This window comes from Syngnathus typhle, linkage group LG18 (genome assembly GCF_033458585.1).
Source record: "Syngnathus typhle isolate RoL2023-S1 ecotype Sweden linkage group LG18, RoL_Styp_1.0, whole genome shotgun sequence".
Taxonomy (NCBI): domain Eukaryota; kingdom Metazoa; phylum Chordata; class Actinopteri; order Syngnathiformes; family Syngnathidae; genus Syngnathus; species Syngnathus typhle.
Window position 1 is genome coordinate 8,291,407 of NC_083755.1, and position 16,738 is coordinate 8,308,144.

Here is a 16,738-nt window from a genome sequence, read left to right on the forward strand (position 1 = left end):
TTCTCACCGTTTGGCTCTGAACACCTGTTGCATCAGCAACCATATGACCTCACGGTGTGTCTCTGCAGGGCGTTGCTGGACCCCCTGGACCCGGTGGCCCCGTTGGCAAAGATGGCCAAAGGGGAGCTCGTGGTGAGACTGGTCCCGCCGGTCGCCCTGGTGAGCCTGGTGCTGTTGGTCTTGCTGGACCTTCCGGAGAGAGAGGATCCCCTGGCTCCGATGGTGCCCCTGTAAGTAGACGCACTTTATTCACTTTTTAAAAATGGCCTGTTCTTTGTCGGCTCGAACTGACCCAGCGTGTCCTTCTTTGCAGGGTGCCGCCGGTATTCCCGGACCCCAAGGTATTGGTGGACAGCGTGGTATTGTAGGTCGCCCTGGAATGCGTGGAGAGGCTGGTTTCACTGGTCTTCCTGGACCTGCTGTAAGTGTTCCTCAAAAGATCACAGAACTCGGATCCTTTTAAAATGTACACCGTTTCTCATCGCTCCAAATGTTTTGATTCAGGGTGAGCCTGGAAAGCAAGGACCTGGCGGACCTGTTGGTGCCCGTGGACCCCCTGGACCCGCTGGAGCCCCCGGACTCTCTGGTGCTCCCGGAGAGGCTGGTCGTGAGGTATGAGCAGCTGTTTACTTGCTCCCAATTCAATTCTATTCACACTGGTATTTATAAGCTAGGTAGTTTGTCTACTTTGTCAAATAACATACGACCAATTCTTCACAGGGCGCTCAAGGACACGATGGTGCACCTGGTCGCGATGGACCTGCTGGCGCTAAGGTTAGCAATCTCTTTTTGAATGTACTTTTCAAAACAATGTAAAACAGATGGTCATTTGCAGAGTTGTCTGACTGAATGTGCTTTCTATAGGGAAACCGTGGCGAGTCTGGCTTGGCTGGACCCCCAGGACCTCCTGGTGCTCCCGGTGCCCCCGGAGCTGTTGGCCCCTCTGGCAAGTCTGGCGATCGTGGAGAGCCTGTATGTGTCACCTTTACTGAAATATTGACAATCTCGCCGTCCTCTAATTTTCCAGCGCGTTGACATTTGAACTATTCCATTCCTCATTGCTAGGGTCCCGCTGGTCCTGCTGGTCCTGCTGGCCCTGCCGGTGCCCGTGGTCCTGCTGTAAGTTCCTCATTCCCTTTTTTGTTCGTGCGGACTGGAAATGGTAAATCAGCTTCACACCTCCATTTGGCTTTTTGTCGTAAAGGGACCCGCCGGAGGCAAGGGAGACAGAGGAGAGGCTGGTGAGGCTGGAGATAGAGGCCACAAAGGACACAGAGGATTCACTGGCATGCAGGGTATGCCCGGACCTGCTGTGAGTACCATTTCCGTGCATCCATCACAAGACTCCTGGCGAGAAGGCTTGGCTCAGTCTGTGATCATTTCTTGAGGGATGACAATCTCTTTGCATGCTCATGGCGGCTTCTTCTGACTCCAGGGAACTTCTGGAGAGAGAGGACCCGCTGGAGCCTCTGGACCCGCTGGACCAAGAGTGAGTACAATCTGTCCTGAAAAGTGTGGCTTTCGGGAGATTTCTTCATCATGTTGTTGTTGGTTTTTTTTGCTCCATAGGGACCTGCTGGATCTTCCGGCGCCCACGGTAAGGATGGCATGAACGGTATGCCCGGACCCATCGGACCTCCCGGACCTCGTGGTCGCAATGGAGAAATGGGACCTCATGTAAGTTTCTTCTTTCACATGCTTGATCTTTCTCCTTGAAGTTGAGAGATTTCTAAGCTCCTGTTATGTTTTCTAGGGTCCTCCCGGACCTCCCGGACTTCCCGGACCCCCTGGTGCTCCCGGTGGCGGATTCGACTTCATCAGCCAGCCTATTCAGGAGAAGGGACCCGATCCCTACCGCGCTGGCCATTACCGCGCTGACGACCCCAGTGTTCTCCGCGATCGTGACATGGAGGTCGACACCACCCTGGAGTCTCTGACCAAGAGAATCGAGAAGCTGAACAGCCCCGACGGCACCCAGAAGAGCCCCGCCCGCATGTGCCGTGACCTGAGGATGTGCCATCCCGAGTGGCAGAGCGGTGAGTGGGCATCCAGAACCTCCCTAAAATGATCTCGTGCACTCAATAGTGGTCTTACAAACGATTCATCTCCTTCAGGCACCTACTGGGTGGACCCCAACCAGGGCTCCCCTCTGGACGCCATCAAGGTTCACTGCAACATGGAGACCGGCGAGACTTGCGTCTCCCCCAGCCAGTCCACCGTGCCCATGAAGAACTGGTACATGAGCAGAAACCCCAAAGATAAGAAGCACGTCTGGTTCAGCGAGTCCATGACCGGTGGATTCCAGGTAAGACAAGATGGATTCCTTTGGACAAGCACAGGCAAGCTCAGACCGTGTTGATGACAATATCTTCTGCGACCTCCGCACAGTTCCAGTATGGCACCGATGGAGCTGATGCCGAGGATGTCAGCATCCAGATGACCTTCATGCGTCTGATGGCCAACCAGGCATCTCAGAACATCACATACCACTGCAAGAACAGCATTGCCTACATGGACTCAGCCTCCGGCAACCTCAAGAAGGCCCTGCTGCTCCAGGGCTCCAACGACGTGGAGATCAGAGCCGAGGGCAACAGCCGCTTCACATACAGCGTCAGCGAGGACGGTTGCACGGTAAGCCCCGGCGTTACGAATATCCAACGCCGAAATGTGAACGTGATGTCCCTGAGCCTTTTTGTCCCCCTGCTTCTTTCCGTCCACAGTCACACACTGGCTCATGGGGCAAGACAGTCATTGACTACAAGACATCAAAAACATCCCGCCTGCCAATCATTGACATTGCTCCTATGGATGTTGGTGCCCCTGATCAGGAATTTGGCGTTGAAGTTGGCCCAGTTTGCTTCTTGTAAAAAGGAGAGGAGAAAAAAAAGGAAGAAATATGGACATGACATTGTTGTTTTTTTTCTAGCAGTCATCTCTAAAAATCCTATTTCTTTTGCATTCAAAACTCATTCGGCCACCGTCGGTCCACACGCTTAAAACCACTCCACTGAAGACAATGATTTTTTTTTTTGTTTGTTTCTTTCCAATCGTTTCTGGACTGCCACTCCACAAGGACACTTTAAAAAAAACGAGAACAAAATTAGAACAAATCGGTTCGTTTACAACGGCAACAAGAACATATTTACTTGTGTAAAATGTCTCCCTTGGAGTTTAAGAAAAAAATGATCGCAATGAAATACAGGTGACTTTTGCCGGTTTTCGCCCCCAACTGCGGAAGGACATTAAGAAACAACAAATGATATGTACCATTTTTTCTTGGTGTTAAATAAATTGTAAAAAGTGTGACGTGTCTCCTTGTTGTAAAATTGTCCTAACGGAATCCCAAACAAAAGTGCACCTTCATTGCTTTGATGGCTACCTCAAAACAAGAAGTCACCGCCACGTTTTATTCTTTTTCTCTTAAAGGAAAAGGGTCATATTTTACACACAAGCCTAATGGGGAGCATGTAAACACGTCAAGGTGCTATTGAACCAACTCAACCTGTTGTGATGGTGAGACGTTCGCTGTCATACTGTAATTTTGACCACTCGTATGCCCGCCGAACCCTTTTGGTGCTACTTAATTGACTCGTCAACTTGTTATCTTTGCCGTGCAATTGTTTTTTTGTAAACGCATGTCATTGTAGCTGAAAACCATTTCAATTGACATCGCTTGCCCGTTGTTGTTCTTTTTCTGTCTCATCTTCACTAAAAAAGAAAACTAGCACAACTCCTGCCCTGTTGTTTTTATATTGTTTGTTGTTGTCTCAAGAAGAAGTCGAAAAAAAACAAAAAAAAAAACAACAACCAGGAAGCAGACCCACTTCCATGGTTGAAAAAGAGAGATTGTGTACTTATGTTGTACATGTATAATAAATCAAGATGTTTTTAATTATTTTTTTGCTGGGTGCTGAAATAAAGCATGTGAAGTGGTTCTACTCACTGGCTGACTTTTCACTGTCCTGTCGAGCAACTGTTGTGAAACCCAAAATGGCTCCCGTCTTTAAAGTTAGCATCTATCGGTGCCTAGCCGCACCAACTATTCCACAGCAGTTGCACTTGTGTTTCCTAAGAGCAGCAGTGAAAACAAAGCCAATTATTTTTCCATCATTCATACTAATAGACAATTTACTGACAATAACAATGTGGGAGGAAGCCGGGGTACTCGGGCACAAGAAGTACATGCACCCCACCAAACAGGAAAGCTGGAGGTGAGATTTAAACTAAGAGTCTGAGAAATGTGAGGCAGTCCTATCCACTTGCACACCGCGCTGCCTCCTTTCAGTTTCATCCACAGAATCCAAATTCTTTGAGGACATTTTTTCCGAAACAAAAACGCACCTTCTAGCAGTAAACAGAGCACTTTATTTCTGAAACACCCATTTCCACAAATGTCACTCAAAAGCCCTGGCATCGCAATAAATAAAAAAGGAAGGACACAAGTTTTGGACCTTGCAGTGTTAACTAAATTACTCTAGCGCCCCCTGGTGGACTTTAAGCGCAATAAGCATCCAGGGTCATTTGTAACCTAAAATTAATGATGTCATCTATATTCATTTCCACCCGTCTATCTTAACCTAACTTGGACTGATCAAAATCTCAAAACAGAACTTTTAAAAATGATATTACGATTAAAATTGTAACACACTGATGATTAGAGAGAAAAACACTCACAAACGTTAAGCGCACACAAGACATTCCGTCCTCCTGGATCGACGCTGCGTTGGTGCTTTTATTTCCTGCAGAGGCAAAGACAACATTTGTTGACTTGAAAGCATCAGGCAGTACGTGTCAACGGAGTCTCACCTTGGCATCGCGTCCACGTTGGGGTCACTGCGAGGAGACGCGAATCAGATAGGAAATGCGCTTGAAATAAAATGTGAGAAAAAGAAGGTTCTTACTGCTGGGCCATGATGAGGGGCATACGGGGGCTGTCGGAGGGCGTCGCCTGGGCTCCTGTACGGCTGTCGAACATGGGCAGGGTGGAGAGCGGCGGGGGGACGCCCCGGTGGTCCGCCATGCTCCTCAACTCGTCGGTGTTGTCCAGAATGGTGTGGTGGTGGTACAGCTGGATCCTGTGCCACGGCGTGAAAATAAGGATATCGAGTCCCTGTTTATTGCTGGGTAGGTTTTTGACTTACTGATTTGTCCTTTCGTTCCTCTTGTCTCTGTAAGAAAACATCCCATGTTGTAGTTCGTGTGTTCACAAAGTAGGTCAAATGTGGCGCGGTTGAAAACGTACACGCCTTCGCGACGTCCGCACATGATGTAGGTGAGCAGCAGACACAGGACGAGGGCCACCACCAGCGGCACAATAATAGTCACCAGGTAGTCCGGCAAAAAGTCCCGGTCCTCGGGGGACTTGGGTGGCTCAAAGTCCTCGCCGGCCTCGAGCACACCGGAGCCCAAGGTAGGGGCTGGCGGGCTCGGAGCCATCTGGGACAGATCAAACTGAAAAGGGGTGGGCTGTTGCCTTCCCCCTGACACTCGCCACTCCACATGGACTTAACGGGTCTCACCAGCTCAGTGCTGCACCAGCTGATACAGTTGCTGGGGATGCTGCAGAAGTTGCACTCCCCAGGAACCTTGACCTTGGCGCCCGTCGCACACTGCCGCTGATACTCCGGCGTCTGTACCTGGAGGAGGCAGCCCGAAAAGTTCTGCTCCGATCCCACCTTCACGTACACGCTGGCACAAAAGTGAGGGGAGAAAAATAAATCAACTGACTGGTGGATGGAAAATAAGAATGCCGTGTTACCCTTCAAAATGTCCTGCCAGCGGGAGGGGCACGCGACCGCCACGGTCCAGCGCGTTGGAGATGTTGACAATGTCCAAGGCCTCTGTGTCCCACAGCTTCTGCAAGTCCTGCTTGATCTCATCCTGGACAGCAGGGGGCAGCACCTTCTCGATCTCTCGCAGCTTGATGAAGAACTCCGCCTGATAGGATGGGCTCTTGGCTAAGTGAGAGTGGGGATGGGATTAACATGAGGTGGGTGAAAGTACAGTGGGACTTCGAATCCATCCATTTTGTACCTGCAATCACGTTAAGGACAAGAATCTGCCGAGTGGTTTCGTAGCTTCGCTTGTTGACAGCGTAAATCTGCCAGAAACAAAATGACAATATTGTTTTGCAAAGGAATTTGTTTTCTACCAGTTTGTTAGTTGAGGCAACCATTATTTGGTTAACACATGATGCTGAAGTAAAGTAAACGCTTTGTTGACATTTCTGGAAAAGCTTCTAGAAATGACACAGCTTGCAATTTTCTCTCCTTGAATTCCTAACAAGAGTCCAGATACCTCAATGACGCTTTTCCCGGTCGACATCGGGGTCCCGTACAGAAAGCCGTTGTCGAAAGGATGCCTCTGGGTGAAGCGCAGCCACTCGGGAAGATCTGGGAAGTACTGCAGGTTGCACTTGAACACCATCGGGTCATCGTACAGGCGGCCCACTATACATGATGAAAAAAATAAAATAAAATTGTCAACCCTCACTAGGACATATTGGGGGGACAAGGCACTGGCTCTTACGGTAGAGCTGGGACAGTGGCTCAAAGTCGCTCTGGAACGTTTCCCTCATCAACTCGTAGGAGAAAAACTTCCCTGCTGGGATGTTGAATTTGATCTCCGCGTGAGCTGCACTCACAACTGTGTGGATGATTAAACACGGTAGAAATCACAACATGAGTGTCAAAATGTTTTTTTTTTTAATATAAAAGACAAAAACTTGCCTGTTAGAAGGAGAAACAAGCTCCTGCACACTGCCATCTTGTTTTGGCCCGTGATTGACAGCTACAAGTGCACAGTTAGAAAGACCGGCCGGGGTTATTTTGGTCACTCCCGCCTCCAAAGACATCCAAAGAGGCGGTACCCTTCAGCCTGGTGGTTAAAATAAATGGATGTCACACAATTGAATTGTATTGCAATTACAATAACGTGCATTTACTCAATAATGGGCCGTCAGGAGGTCATTTGTAAGGACTTTGGAGACAGAGGGCCGTGGCATACAAGGGTCACGGTCCCGTTGCGGGTAAATTCGATCGCAACCCGCCGGCGCTAGGACCCAGCGGATTCTCCTCCTCCATGCAGCCGCGGCTCTCGGCTGGCGGAGGAGGACCAGGCAGAAATCTGCTGCTCGCCGCAAGAGGAGATCAAAATGATGCTGCCTTTAAAAAGGGATTAAAACGTAAGCAATCTGCCGTCAAGCGCGCTAAAGCCGCCGAGTCCCGTCGCTGCTCTACATTTAAGTGTCATTTGAACGATCGCGACCATCGTGCAAGTATCACCGTCGCAATTGCGCGCAAGCTAATGACAGATGCATCGTGCCCACTTTCTCCACAGCAGTGCATGAGATCTGCAGCGCGGTGCAGCGCGGTGCGGTGCATGCAGGCCTTGAATGCAATCTGTTGTTTTCGTCTCGAGCCCCCTGCCCCGCTAGCCTGAGCGCATCAGCCGCTCGCTCCGGGATAATACAGCTTTGCAAGCGGGAGTGAAAGAGGGACGGAGGGAGGGAGGGAAGGCATGCCGTCGCAGAGCATCCGTCGCGACGCCTGAGCGAGCCACCATGATGAAGACGGAAGCCACTGCCAAGAGCGCCGGCTCCACGCTCAGGAGCCCATCCCCGCACAGGAGCGCCTACGAGGCGGGGATGCAGGCCCTCAAGCCCGTCCCCGACAACGCCGCCAATGGAGACGTGCAGGGCGGGCCCCGGGGTCGCAGGTACGGCTCCAACGTGCACCGCATCAAGAACATGTTCCAGCAGCTGCAGACCACCACGGGGGAAGCCGAGACAGAGGAGGGTGACAAGGGAAGCGACAAAGCCGTGCGCCTCTCCCTTCCTAGGGCCGGCAGCCTCAACGAGAACGTGGACCACAGCGCGCTGCTCAAGCTCGGCTCCACCGTGTCCGAACGCGTCAGCAAGTTCGACACCAAGCCCGAGAACGGCCACCAGCGGGCTTCATCGCCCAGCTACTCCAAGCTGCAAGAAACACGCCGCATTTTTGAGCAGCAGCAGGAGAAGCTGCAGCAGCTGCAGCAGCAGCAGCAGCAACAGGAGAAGGTGCAGCAGCAGCAGCAACAGGAGAAGGTGCAGCAGCAGCAACAGGAGAAGCTGGCCACCACCAGGGTGCTGCTCAAGCCGGATAAGGCCCCCAGCCTGCAGGAGGGCAGGCTGGACATGATGGCCCGCTTCAACGGCAGCACCGAGTCCCTAGACAGCCTGGACGCCAGCGAGGCCGTGTCCCCCACTGTCAGCCAACTCAGCGCCGTCTTCGAACGGGCAGCCGAGCTCCGGAACAACCTGAACCGCCTCTCGTCCACGCCGCCGCTCCCATCCAGGGGGGTCAGCGCCAAGGTGGGCGTGTTGAACTCCAAAATAATCACCAAGAGGGCGAGCGCCTTGGTCTCCAGCAACCATGGGGATGACCAAGACGGGCCTGCGAGGAGCCTCCGCAGGGCGGCCGAGACCATAAACGGGGGTCAAAAGGAAGAGGCGCAACAGCACAGGTCAAAGACCGTGTCTGATGCGGGCGTGGAGGCCAAGGCAGAGCAACTTGAAGAGGCCAGCATGGTGGCGCGCTTCAAGAACGGAGATGCCACTTCAACGGGCCCGGAGGCAGCAGAGGAGGGCGGCCGGACGCCGAGAGACGACGGATCCAGCCAGGAAGAGGACGAGGACGACCGCTACGAGGCCGAGTCCAGCTGCGTGGAGATCGCAGGGCTCCCCGTGGAGGAGGAACCGCCCCCATCGAGGAAAATCCGCTTCAGTATCGAGCCCATCAAGGTGAGTTCATGATGGTATTTGTTCTTCATTTCCAGAAGAGTCCAAAACCATGCACATTAGGGTTATTGAAAACCCCAAATTGGATCAAGTCCATCTTTCTTTGACCTTTAAGGTCAGCATTTTGGTAACAACGCTAATGAAGTACTGGGTGGATGCTATGATATGTGTACCTAATAATGTGGTCAGTGAGCTACTTCTACGCTAATTGACAGGTCAAGCTTGCTCAGAGTTGACCCCGAAATGTCTTGACGAAGGGGAAACCCTCCCCCCGTCTTCACACTGTACCCCGCCTTTGTTATGGAGATTGATGTGCGTGTCAAAGTAGCGTCGGGGTCAAGCGCGGGGGGGGGGGGGGTCTTATTATGCTATTATGTGCCTCAAATGTCACGCGTCCCCGTTGCATAGTCACTTCTATGTCGCTTGCCAAACAGGAAGTAACCATTTTTAGCGCCCGCTTCCTGTCGTCGGCAGACACAAAAGGGTCTTGTTGCGGCGATGGCGGGCGGGTCTCTTAAAAAACAATAAAAAAGTATGTTTGGGGGTAGGGTTCATATTCATACGCAACTCGTTCGTTGCTTTGTCATCAGTGTGCTGTTGTTGCCGTTTATAAAAATAGAAACTCTGCCGGGAACTTCTCGTTGAGCTCGTTTGCTTTGGAATTCTTTTTTTTTTCTACTCGCATGTATGCAACTTCAACGTGATGGTTAAAAGGGATTGTTTTGGGTGAACGCTTGCGTAATAAGTCGAATATTAGAGCTTCTAACTTATCAAGTGATGACGTGAGCATGCAAGGGTATGTCGCAATCAAATCATCAAGAAGATTTGGAAAGACAAATGAGGGTTTTTAGTCACCACCTAGTCCCAGACTGAGCTATTTTCAAAAACTGTCCATTTTGACAAGACTTCATCTCAATTCTTTAGGCTTATCTTTTTTTTTCTTTTCTTCAAACGTACTTGGCAAAAAAGATACGATAAGCACACATTTTATTGGACAACAACAATGTGCCCTCTGTGACTTAATAAGTACTTTTTAAAGCTCCATGGTAAAAGAGGAGCTTGTTTTGTCTACACAAATAAGCAAAATAAATAAACAAGTGAGCGAGTTGTTACATAAGTTGTCACCTGAACGAGTGGGCGCTCTGGCACACACACACACACACACATTCCACCAACACATCACTGCGGGACAGAAACAAAAGCGAGGGCCAGCGCGACCTTGCTGATTATCTCGAACAGACTATGTGAAACTCGGTCCGAGTCCTCAATCTCAAACGGCGTGTTTATCGCTCGCCTCTGCTGAGCACCCACCAACACTAACACAATCAACTGAGACATGACACCTCTTTAGTGGGGCTTGGCCGAATGACAACAGACGATAAAGCGATAAAATGAGTAGGGATATTTCAATTTAAAAAAAAAAAAAAAGTGCTTGTTTGCCTCACACCGACCATCTTTAATTATTCAAATATGATTCATTTGATGATCCCTTTGTTGATGATTAATCGATTAATTTTGCCACCTCTATTATCAAGTTGTCTGTGCGAAACATAAAGAAAGTGGCATGATTCTAGCCTGTCTGTCGCTGACCTTGATATTCTGCCGCAACGTCCCTCTCGCGAGGTCACAGCTAAGCCGCCGCACGCTCGCCCGCTGCCCATCGAACTGGCCTGCCAAAGCAGATGAACCCGAGTGCCATGCAGCTGACCATTATTTGAGCTGTGTGTTCTACATCTGGGCTGCGGATTAAGCCCGCCATTCTAGACTGTTTTGGCGACGACGTCTAATATGTCCACCTTATAACCATCTAATCGGTGTTTTTATTCATCTTCGGCAAATTCACCTGGCAGAGTTTGAGAATGACGGAGCTAGCAGAGAGGACTTTATTTCTGATGCTGGGCACCTTGTCGGCTAGATCCAAATATAGACGCGATTGGTGAGTCGACGAGAAAGCGAGAGCATCAATTGTTGGAGTGGGCAGCGGAGGTTGCAGAGGAAGTGACTGCAAGTTTACTCACTAGGATCATTTGAGAAAAATAATCAGATTAAGACACGTTATATTATTTGTCTCCATGTGTTGCTCCACCGTTTGTGTCCATGGCGTGCTGCATTGTTAGTTATCTTTCGAATAAATGGCCGAAACTATGCGGTTGTTTTAAACGCACCTGTTAATTCTCAAATAGGAGCGACAATCGACATTTGAAGGAGGCACAATAGCACGGATGCGACGAGGAACATTAGGCGATGCGACTAGCGAGGGTTGGAGGCCTTCAGACCTACGATGACGGCTCTTCGTCATATAAGTGTTGGTTGTCACTTGCGTGCCGTTAGCAGTCTTGAGTGACGCCCACATAGACTCAAACCGGTTAGCGTCTGCGTCTAGCTGCAATTGTAGGACGTCCCATACTGAAGAGGGAAGGGAGGGAGTTTCCTGGCCATCTGTTGGCTCCTCTGACCTACTATCTGTCACAACTGGAACGGCGCCCTTCTTTGGCACACATGCACCCTGCCCTCCTCCTCCCTTATGCCGGCAGCGGCAGCCTGCCTCTAATCCCACTGTTTGTCTTCTATGCGCAACAACATGTCGGCAGGCTGAGGTGAAAGTGTGACACTGTTAGTTAGTCAGGTGCGTGTCACCAACAATGAACACCTTCAATCAGGACGCCTCCCGCTACTGTGTTAATGAGTAGCCGAGTGTTAGGGGATGTAAAGAAGCATTCATTGTGTCTATGTGCGTGCGTGTAATCCACATGCTTTTAATCCCGCTAAATACAAAGGTAACCTAAATCAAAAACCTCAGTCAGTGCTTGTCTGTCAGCATGCTCCTACCCATCACGGGTTGACTTTGGCCTCAATTTTTTGCAAAGTACACCATGTCTATATTATGAGATCAAAACAATGATTATGTTGTTCTTTTTTATTTGAAAACTGTAGCCGCTTTTAATTTTTTTTTTTTAGTCCACAACTGGTTAACGTGTTCATTACATTATATTCTATTTGTATTTATCAAGGCAAAATAATGTTTATATTTTAATTGCATTATCCAATGGAGGCTTTTCTTGGGGTTTTGGCAGATTTAAAATGAAGAAGCCTTTGCTCCTTGTTGAGTGTTGAGAGCAACGCACGCAAATACAATCATACTGTAAATCTCCGAGAGGAGAAGGCCAAGGGCGGGGGGGGGGGGGGGGGGGGGGACTGGTGCCAATTCTGATGAGCTTGCAGCGTTGCTATGGAGACGAGGAAAAGCCGTGCAACGCAGATGGACGGGTTTGAACAAAGATGGAAAGAGAGATGCGCAAACGACGTGAACACAAAAGTGTGAAAATGTCTCCGGAGTGAGAAGAAGAAAATGTTGAGGACAAATTGAGAGCGCTTGTGACGAGTCGAGCATGCGAGGTGCTGCATGCGTAATCGCCTCCTGTGTGTGTGCGTGTGTGTGTGTGTGTGTGTGTGTGCAGCTGCGGGAGACCTCCATTATTATGCTGGAGGTGTTTATGTGAACAGTCACACTGTTTAAAAAGAAGCAGAATGAACGCGGAATGTTAAAATACGCCCGTGTAGCTTTAAAACAGCTCTGGACCTCACCTGAACAAAATATTCATTTTCAAAATGACAAGAGTGGGAAGTATTTGAGCTTTTGTTTAAAAATAAATCAAACACTACCGCTACCGCTGTGTCGTGCAGGTGTTTGCCACCTACCCCAATGAGGATTACGACAGGCGCAACGAAGACGTGGACCCCATGGCGGCGTCCGCCGAGTATGAGCTGGAGAAGCGGGTGGAGCGGCTGGACCTGTTCCCCGTGGAGCTGGAGAAAGGTGAGACGTGTTACTAATCATCTGACCACCTCGTGAATGGCAAAAATTGACCTCCACCCTTCCTCAGGTAGCCTGACCCCCAAGATCTCTTACGCATGAAGAAGTATTCAAATATTTATTTATAAGAGACTATATTTGGAAGTGTGTACATGGCCCATCATTCTTGACTTAAAAGCTTTTACTTGAGCTCCCTTCTTGCATGCTAGGGGCAAGAGTAAAATGTTTTTTCATGCTAAAGTAAAAAAAAAAAAAAAAAAAAAAGTGTGTGTACAAAAATGAAAAAATATTTCTGTCATGTACTATAAATACTTTATTGAAAAAAATTCATTTTTCTTCTCTAAATATTATATCGCCTTTATTGAAAGAAAAAAAAAAGGCATCATATTTTTGGGCCTATTTTTAAAGAAAGAAAGCAGCAGCATACCTTTAAATGAAACCAGCTTATCTTGACTTCCAGATGAGGACGGCCTGGGCATCAGCATCATCGGCATGGGCGCGGGGGCCGACATGGGCCTGGAGAAGCTTGGCATCTTCGTCAAAACCGTTACCGAAGGGGGCGCGGCGCACCGCGACGGCAGGTGTGTCCCCAACGTCACCTCCACAAACATCAACAACTTCATTTTGGAATGTGTGCTGCTGTGTACAAAAACACGGACACCTACAGAAAGTGCTTGTCGATGGTGCTCCGTGCAGGATCCAGGTGAACGATTTGATCGTGGAGGTGGACGGGACCAGTTTGGTGGGAGTCACCCAGAATTTTGCCGCCTCTGTGCTGAGGAACACCACGGGAACCGTCAAGTAAGAAGTTCAAATCAACAATAATTTGAATAGAACATTATTTAACAGGACACGTTTTTTTTGTTTGCACTTAAGCATCATTTCAGGACCATTCTATTCGTGGCTAGGCGTCATCCTTAATGGAGTGCAGCCGTTCTTGCTGTTGGGGCCTTTGGGATTTGGGATGATCAAAGACTGTCAGACAGCGCATGCATTATGGATTATCATTAAAGAAAAAAAAAGAAAAAAAACCCCAGGCGCATTAAATTACCCGAAAATTGAAAGGCTTCACAATTCATGCCGCCTTCACTCTTCTCTTTAATTAAGACATTTTGTTTGCTTTGTAGTCACAATAATGAACAAACAGGAAAATGGATGAGTCATTGAAATGTGTTATTTCTCAGAAACCAGTGCTCTCTCTGGAAATCTTTTGTCTATCTCTTATTACTCTTGCCTTATTGATAAATGCGCCGCTCAGGTTCTTCATCGGACGCGAGAAGCCGGGAGAGCAGAGTGAGGTGGCGCAGCTCATCCAGCAGACGCTGGAACAGGAACGCTGGCAGCGCGAGATGCTGGAACAGCGCTACAACCAGTATATGGAAGAGCATGAGGTCTGTCTATTTTTTTTTTTTGCAGGGGGGAGGCAGGGGCATAAAAGTGCACGGCTCGTTATTGTGGAATGTGCGGCGGGCGGGGCGGCGGTCGTGCTGCCGGGGAAACGCTGAGTAATCTATTTCGCTCCCCCCCTTGCCTTCCCTCCCCCCACTGACTCGGAATTCTGCCTGCTTTCTCAGCCGAGTCGCCTCATCAATATTTAGCTGGGATTACTTCCACTTTGGGAACAGATGCGTTTGTGTGTATTTTTACACACACACACGCGGCAGTCAAAACATCAGTCACGCCTGCACAACCAAATCAAAGGCATCCAGCACATCAAGAAATCGGATCTTGCGTTTATTATCGCGGTCGTCAGACATCTCGCTCTGCCAAACAAAGCGACGGAAACATTAGAAAGGCCCTGCTGTGTGTGACCTACAAGCTCTTTTGTCATTGCCACGGTAACGTGACGACTGCAAAATGGCTCCCGGGATGAGCCTCGCAGCTCCCGACCGGTCCTTTCATTGCTACACGTGCGCGGAAACGACCTTTTCCATTGGCGGCAAAAACAGGAAGTGACTCTTTCATCAAGAGAGGGTGGTTCTTGAAAAGCATCAAGAAAGGATGGCAGAGAGTGAGGCGATTTTGCCCTACCTACTGGCGGTTTACAGTACTGCACCTGTTTTTTTCTCCATTCCCGTTTTAACCCCTTAAAAGCATTAAATTATTTTCATTTAATTATTTCTCAAAATACTTGAAACAAATCACTTCATGTGTTTTTAAAAAATCTATATATAATTGACCCCTATTATAAATGCATTTAAAAACACATTTTTACTCTCACCGCTTTTGGTTCCTGCAGGAAGGCGAGTACGGCACCGATGAGGATGAGGACGAAGACGTCAGTCCGCAGTACACGGGCGCCATCGAAGTGTTCGACTTGGCGGAGAACGAGGACCTGTTGCCGCTGGAGACGGACCCGGAGAAACTGGCCCATAAGTACAAAGAGGTGCGCATGACAATGTGCTACTGTGCACAATAGAACATGGATTGCTTGGAGTACTTCTGTCCAAAACACACTCACGACCACATGCATAATTATGCTAATATGTTCTTTACCTTGTGTCCTCCCATTCAGCTCCAAATTAAGCACGCTGTGACTCAGGCAGAAATCCAGCAGCTGAAGAGGAAGGTACGCTGGATTCACCTGCAGGAACATCTCCGTTCTTCTCCAGCGCTTCACGATTTCTTTATTCCCGCAGCTCCACCACGCCGAGCAGGACAAGCAGCGCTGGCGCATGGACAAGGCGCAGCTGGAGCAGACCCTGCAGGAGAACAAGGAGCGCATGGAAAAGCTGGAGGGCTACTGGATGGAGGCGCAGAGTCTGTGCCAGGCGGTGGACGAGCACCTGAAGGAGACGCAGGCGCAGTACCAGGCGCTGGAGCGCAAGTACAGCAAGGCCAAGCGGCTCATCAAGGAATACCAGCAGAAGTAAGACCGACGTCCGACGCTCTCTTTTTTTTCCCTTCTTTGGAAATGCTGATTGATCCTCTGCCCCTCTGCAGGGAAACTGAATACCTGAAGAAGGAGACACAGAGATGCGCACAAGCGGGAGCCGAGGCCTCACTCCTCAAGGAGGAGTCGGGTCAGCTGCAGGAACAGGTCGGTGAGCGAGATCACATAAAGAGAAAATGCATTACATGTGTGGGTCAGACGGCTCGAAATAAATGGAGGCTATAAAATAAGAGGTCATTTAAAATAGGCATTGGCTGCTAATTAAAATAACTCCTGGGAAGTCTCTCTAACCTGTAGCGGCCTCTAGTGGTTTGGAAAGGGAATTCTAAAGCCAAACAGATGACCGTGATACATTTTGGTGCAAATCTGGATTAAAGTGCAGCTGTATGTGTCATCATCAAATTTATAATTTGGAGATTTACAAAATAGAAAAACAAGATGACTAGAAAAAAAAAATACACCTCTTCTTCTGGGCTCCGTTGCAGGTGGCTGACTTGGAGTGCCGTGTGGAGGAGCTCAAATCGGAACCTTTATAAGAAGCCTTTTGGAGGTAGACAAAAAAAAAAAAAAAGGAGAGCACAACAAGGAGCAGCAGGGTATCTTTTGTCTACTCTCCATGTCGAACCTTTTTTCTTTTACACCTGGAGAGTATTTAATCCCGGAATCTGGTATTTCTTTTTTTCCCCCTCCCCAATTGCCAAACAAAAACAATGTCCTGTCTTTCTAGTTTGGTGACTTTTTCCAGCGTGTACAGATGTGACTACTGTATAGGTGTGGTTTAACAAGAGTTTTTAATATGTGTCATAATATTTAACACATCATGTAAACTCCAATTAGACGGACGAGTGTTGTAAATTTGATGTGAGATTGACAACTGGGATCAAAACAGGTCTGATTGTAATTGTGGCGACCACCTGCTGCCTAACAGTGTTTTGTGTATTTTATTTATTTTCTTTTTTACACACTTAAGACTCATAAGTATGAATCCAGGCCTCCGTTTATTCATGACTACTAACTGCAAGTACCAGCAGAGGACATTTTAAGGTCTGGAACCAGCAGCTGCAGCATGAGGAGGAATAGGGAAGAAGAAAAAAAAAAAAAAAGGGAAAAAAAAAAAAACAAGCCCACTGCCTGAATTGAACGCTACCAACCATCTTTGTCGAGCTCAGCTTTTAACTGCGTATTTATAACACAAATATGTGAGCAAAAATTGTTTGTTAAAAAACAAAAAAAAAACAAAGTAATATATCTGGAT

The 16,738-nt window shown here is 48.6% G+C and overlaps 3 protein-coding genes across 5 annotated transcripts in view; 2 read left to right on the top strand and 1 right to left on the bottom strand.

Moving 5' to 3' along the window:
* Positions 1 to 3,303, top strand: part of col1a1b (collagen, type I, alpha 1b) — an 11,813-nt gene extending 8,510 nt beyond the window's left edge. Inside the window, exons 39-51 of the mRNA XM_061304543.1 lie at positions 69 to 230; positions 314 to 421; positions 505 to 612; positions 721 to 774; positions 865 to 972; positions 1,066 to 1,119; positions 1,205 to 1,312; positions 1,436 to 1,489; positions 1,570 to 1,677; positions 1,754 to 2,036; positions 2,115 to 2,305; positions 2,389 to 2,631; positions 2,721 to 3,303. Coding sequence (XP_061160527.1) covers positions 69 to 230; positions 314 to 421; positions 505 to 612; positions 721 to 774; positions 865 to 972; positions 1,066 to 1,119; positions 1,205 to 1,312; positions 1,436 to 1,489; positions 1,570 to 1,677; positions 1,754 to 2,036; positions 2,115 to 2,305; positions 2,389 to 2,631; positions 2,721 to 2,867 — 1,728 coding nt within the window. The 3' untranslated portion in view covers positions 2,868 to 3,303. The remainder of the gene's footprint in view (positions 1 to 68; positions 231 to 313; positions 422 to 504; positions 613 to 720; positions 775 to 864; positions 973 to 1,065; positions 1,120 to 1,204; positions 1,313 to 1,435; positions 1,490 to 1,569; positions 1,678 to 1,753; positions 2,037 to 2,114; positions 2,306 to 2,388; positions 2,632 to 2,720) is intronic.
* sgca (sarcoglycan, alpha) lies at positions 2,981 to 12,583 on the bottom strand. Of its 2 annotated transcripts, XR_009718731.1 has the most exons (13): positions 12,476 to 12,583; positions 6,729 to 6,876; positions 6,529 to 6,645; positions 6,298 to 6,449; positions 6,034 to 6,100; positions 5,759 to 5,957; positions 5,520 to 5,688; positions 5,243 to 5,451; positions 5,142 to 5,168; positions 4,902 to 5,075; positions 4,807 to 4,833; positions 4,675 to 4,739; positions 2,981 to 4,068 (listed from the first exon to the last, which is right to left on the bottom strand). XR_009718731.1 is itself a non-coding variant. In XM_061304562.1 (12 exons), exons 2-12 carry the CDS (start codon positions 6,763 to 6,765, stop codon positions 4,733 to 4,735), a joined length of 1,185 nt encoding a protein of 394 aa, XP_061160546.1. In that variant the 5' UTR covers positions 6,766 to 6,876; positions 12,476 to 12,583; the 3' UTR covers positions 4,343 to 4,732. The 2 variants fall into 2 exon arrangements, 1 of the variants encoding a protein (XP_061160546.1); XM_061304562.1 differs by lacking the exon at positions 2,981 to 4,068 and having other exon boundaries at positions 4,343 to 4,739.
* Positions 6,893 to 16,605, top strand: LOC133171304 (neurabin-2-like). 2 transcript variants are annotated; one of them, XM_061304555.1, is made up of 11 exons: positions 6,893 to 7,183; positions 7,339 to 8,779; positions 12,461 to 12,593; positions 13,051 to 13,171; positions 13,287 to 13,391; positions 13,849 to 13,981; positions 14,830 to 14,976; positions 15,106 to 15,159; positions 15,230 to 15,459; positions 15,534 to 15,630; positions 15,969 to 16,605. In XM_061304555.1, the coding sequence occupies exons 2-11, from the start codon at positions 7,562 to 7,564 to the stop codon at positions 16,017 to 16,019; spliced, it is 2,289 nt and encodes a 762-aa protein (XP_061160539.1). In that variant the 5' UTR covers positions 6,893 to 7,183; positions 7,339 to 7,561; the 3' UTR covers positions 16,020 to 16,605. The 2 variants fall into 2 exon arrangements, with proteins under 2 accessions (XP_061160539.1, XP_061160540.1); XM_061304556.1 differs by having other exon boundaries at positions 7,342 to 8,779.
* The last annotated feature ends 133 nt before the right edge of the window (positions 16,606 to 16,738 follow it).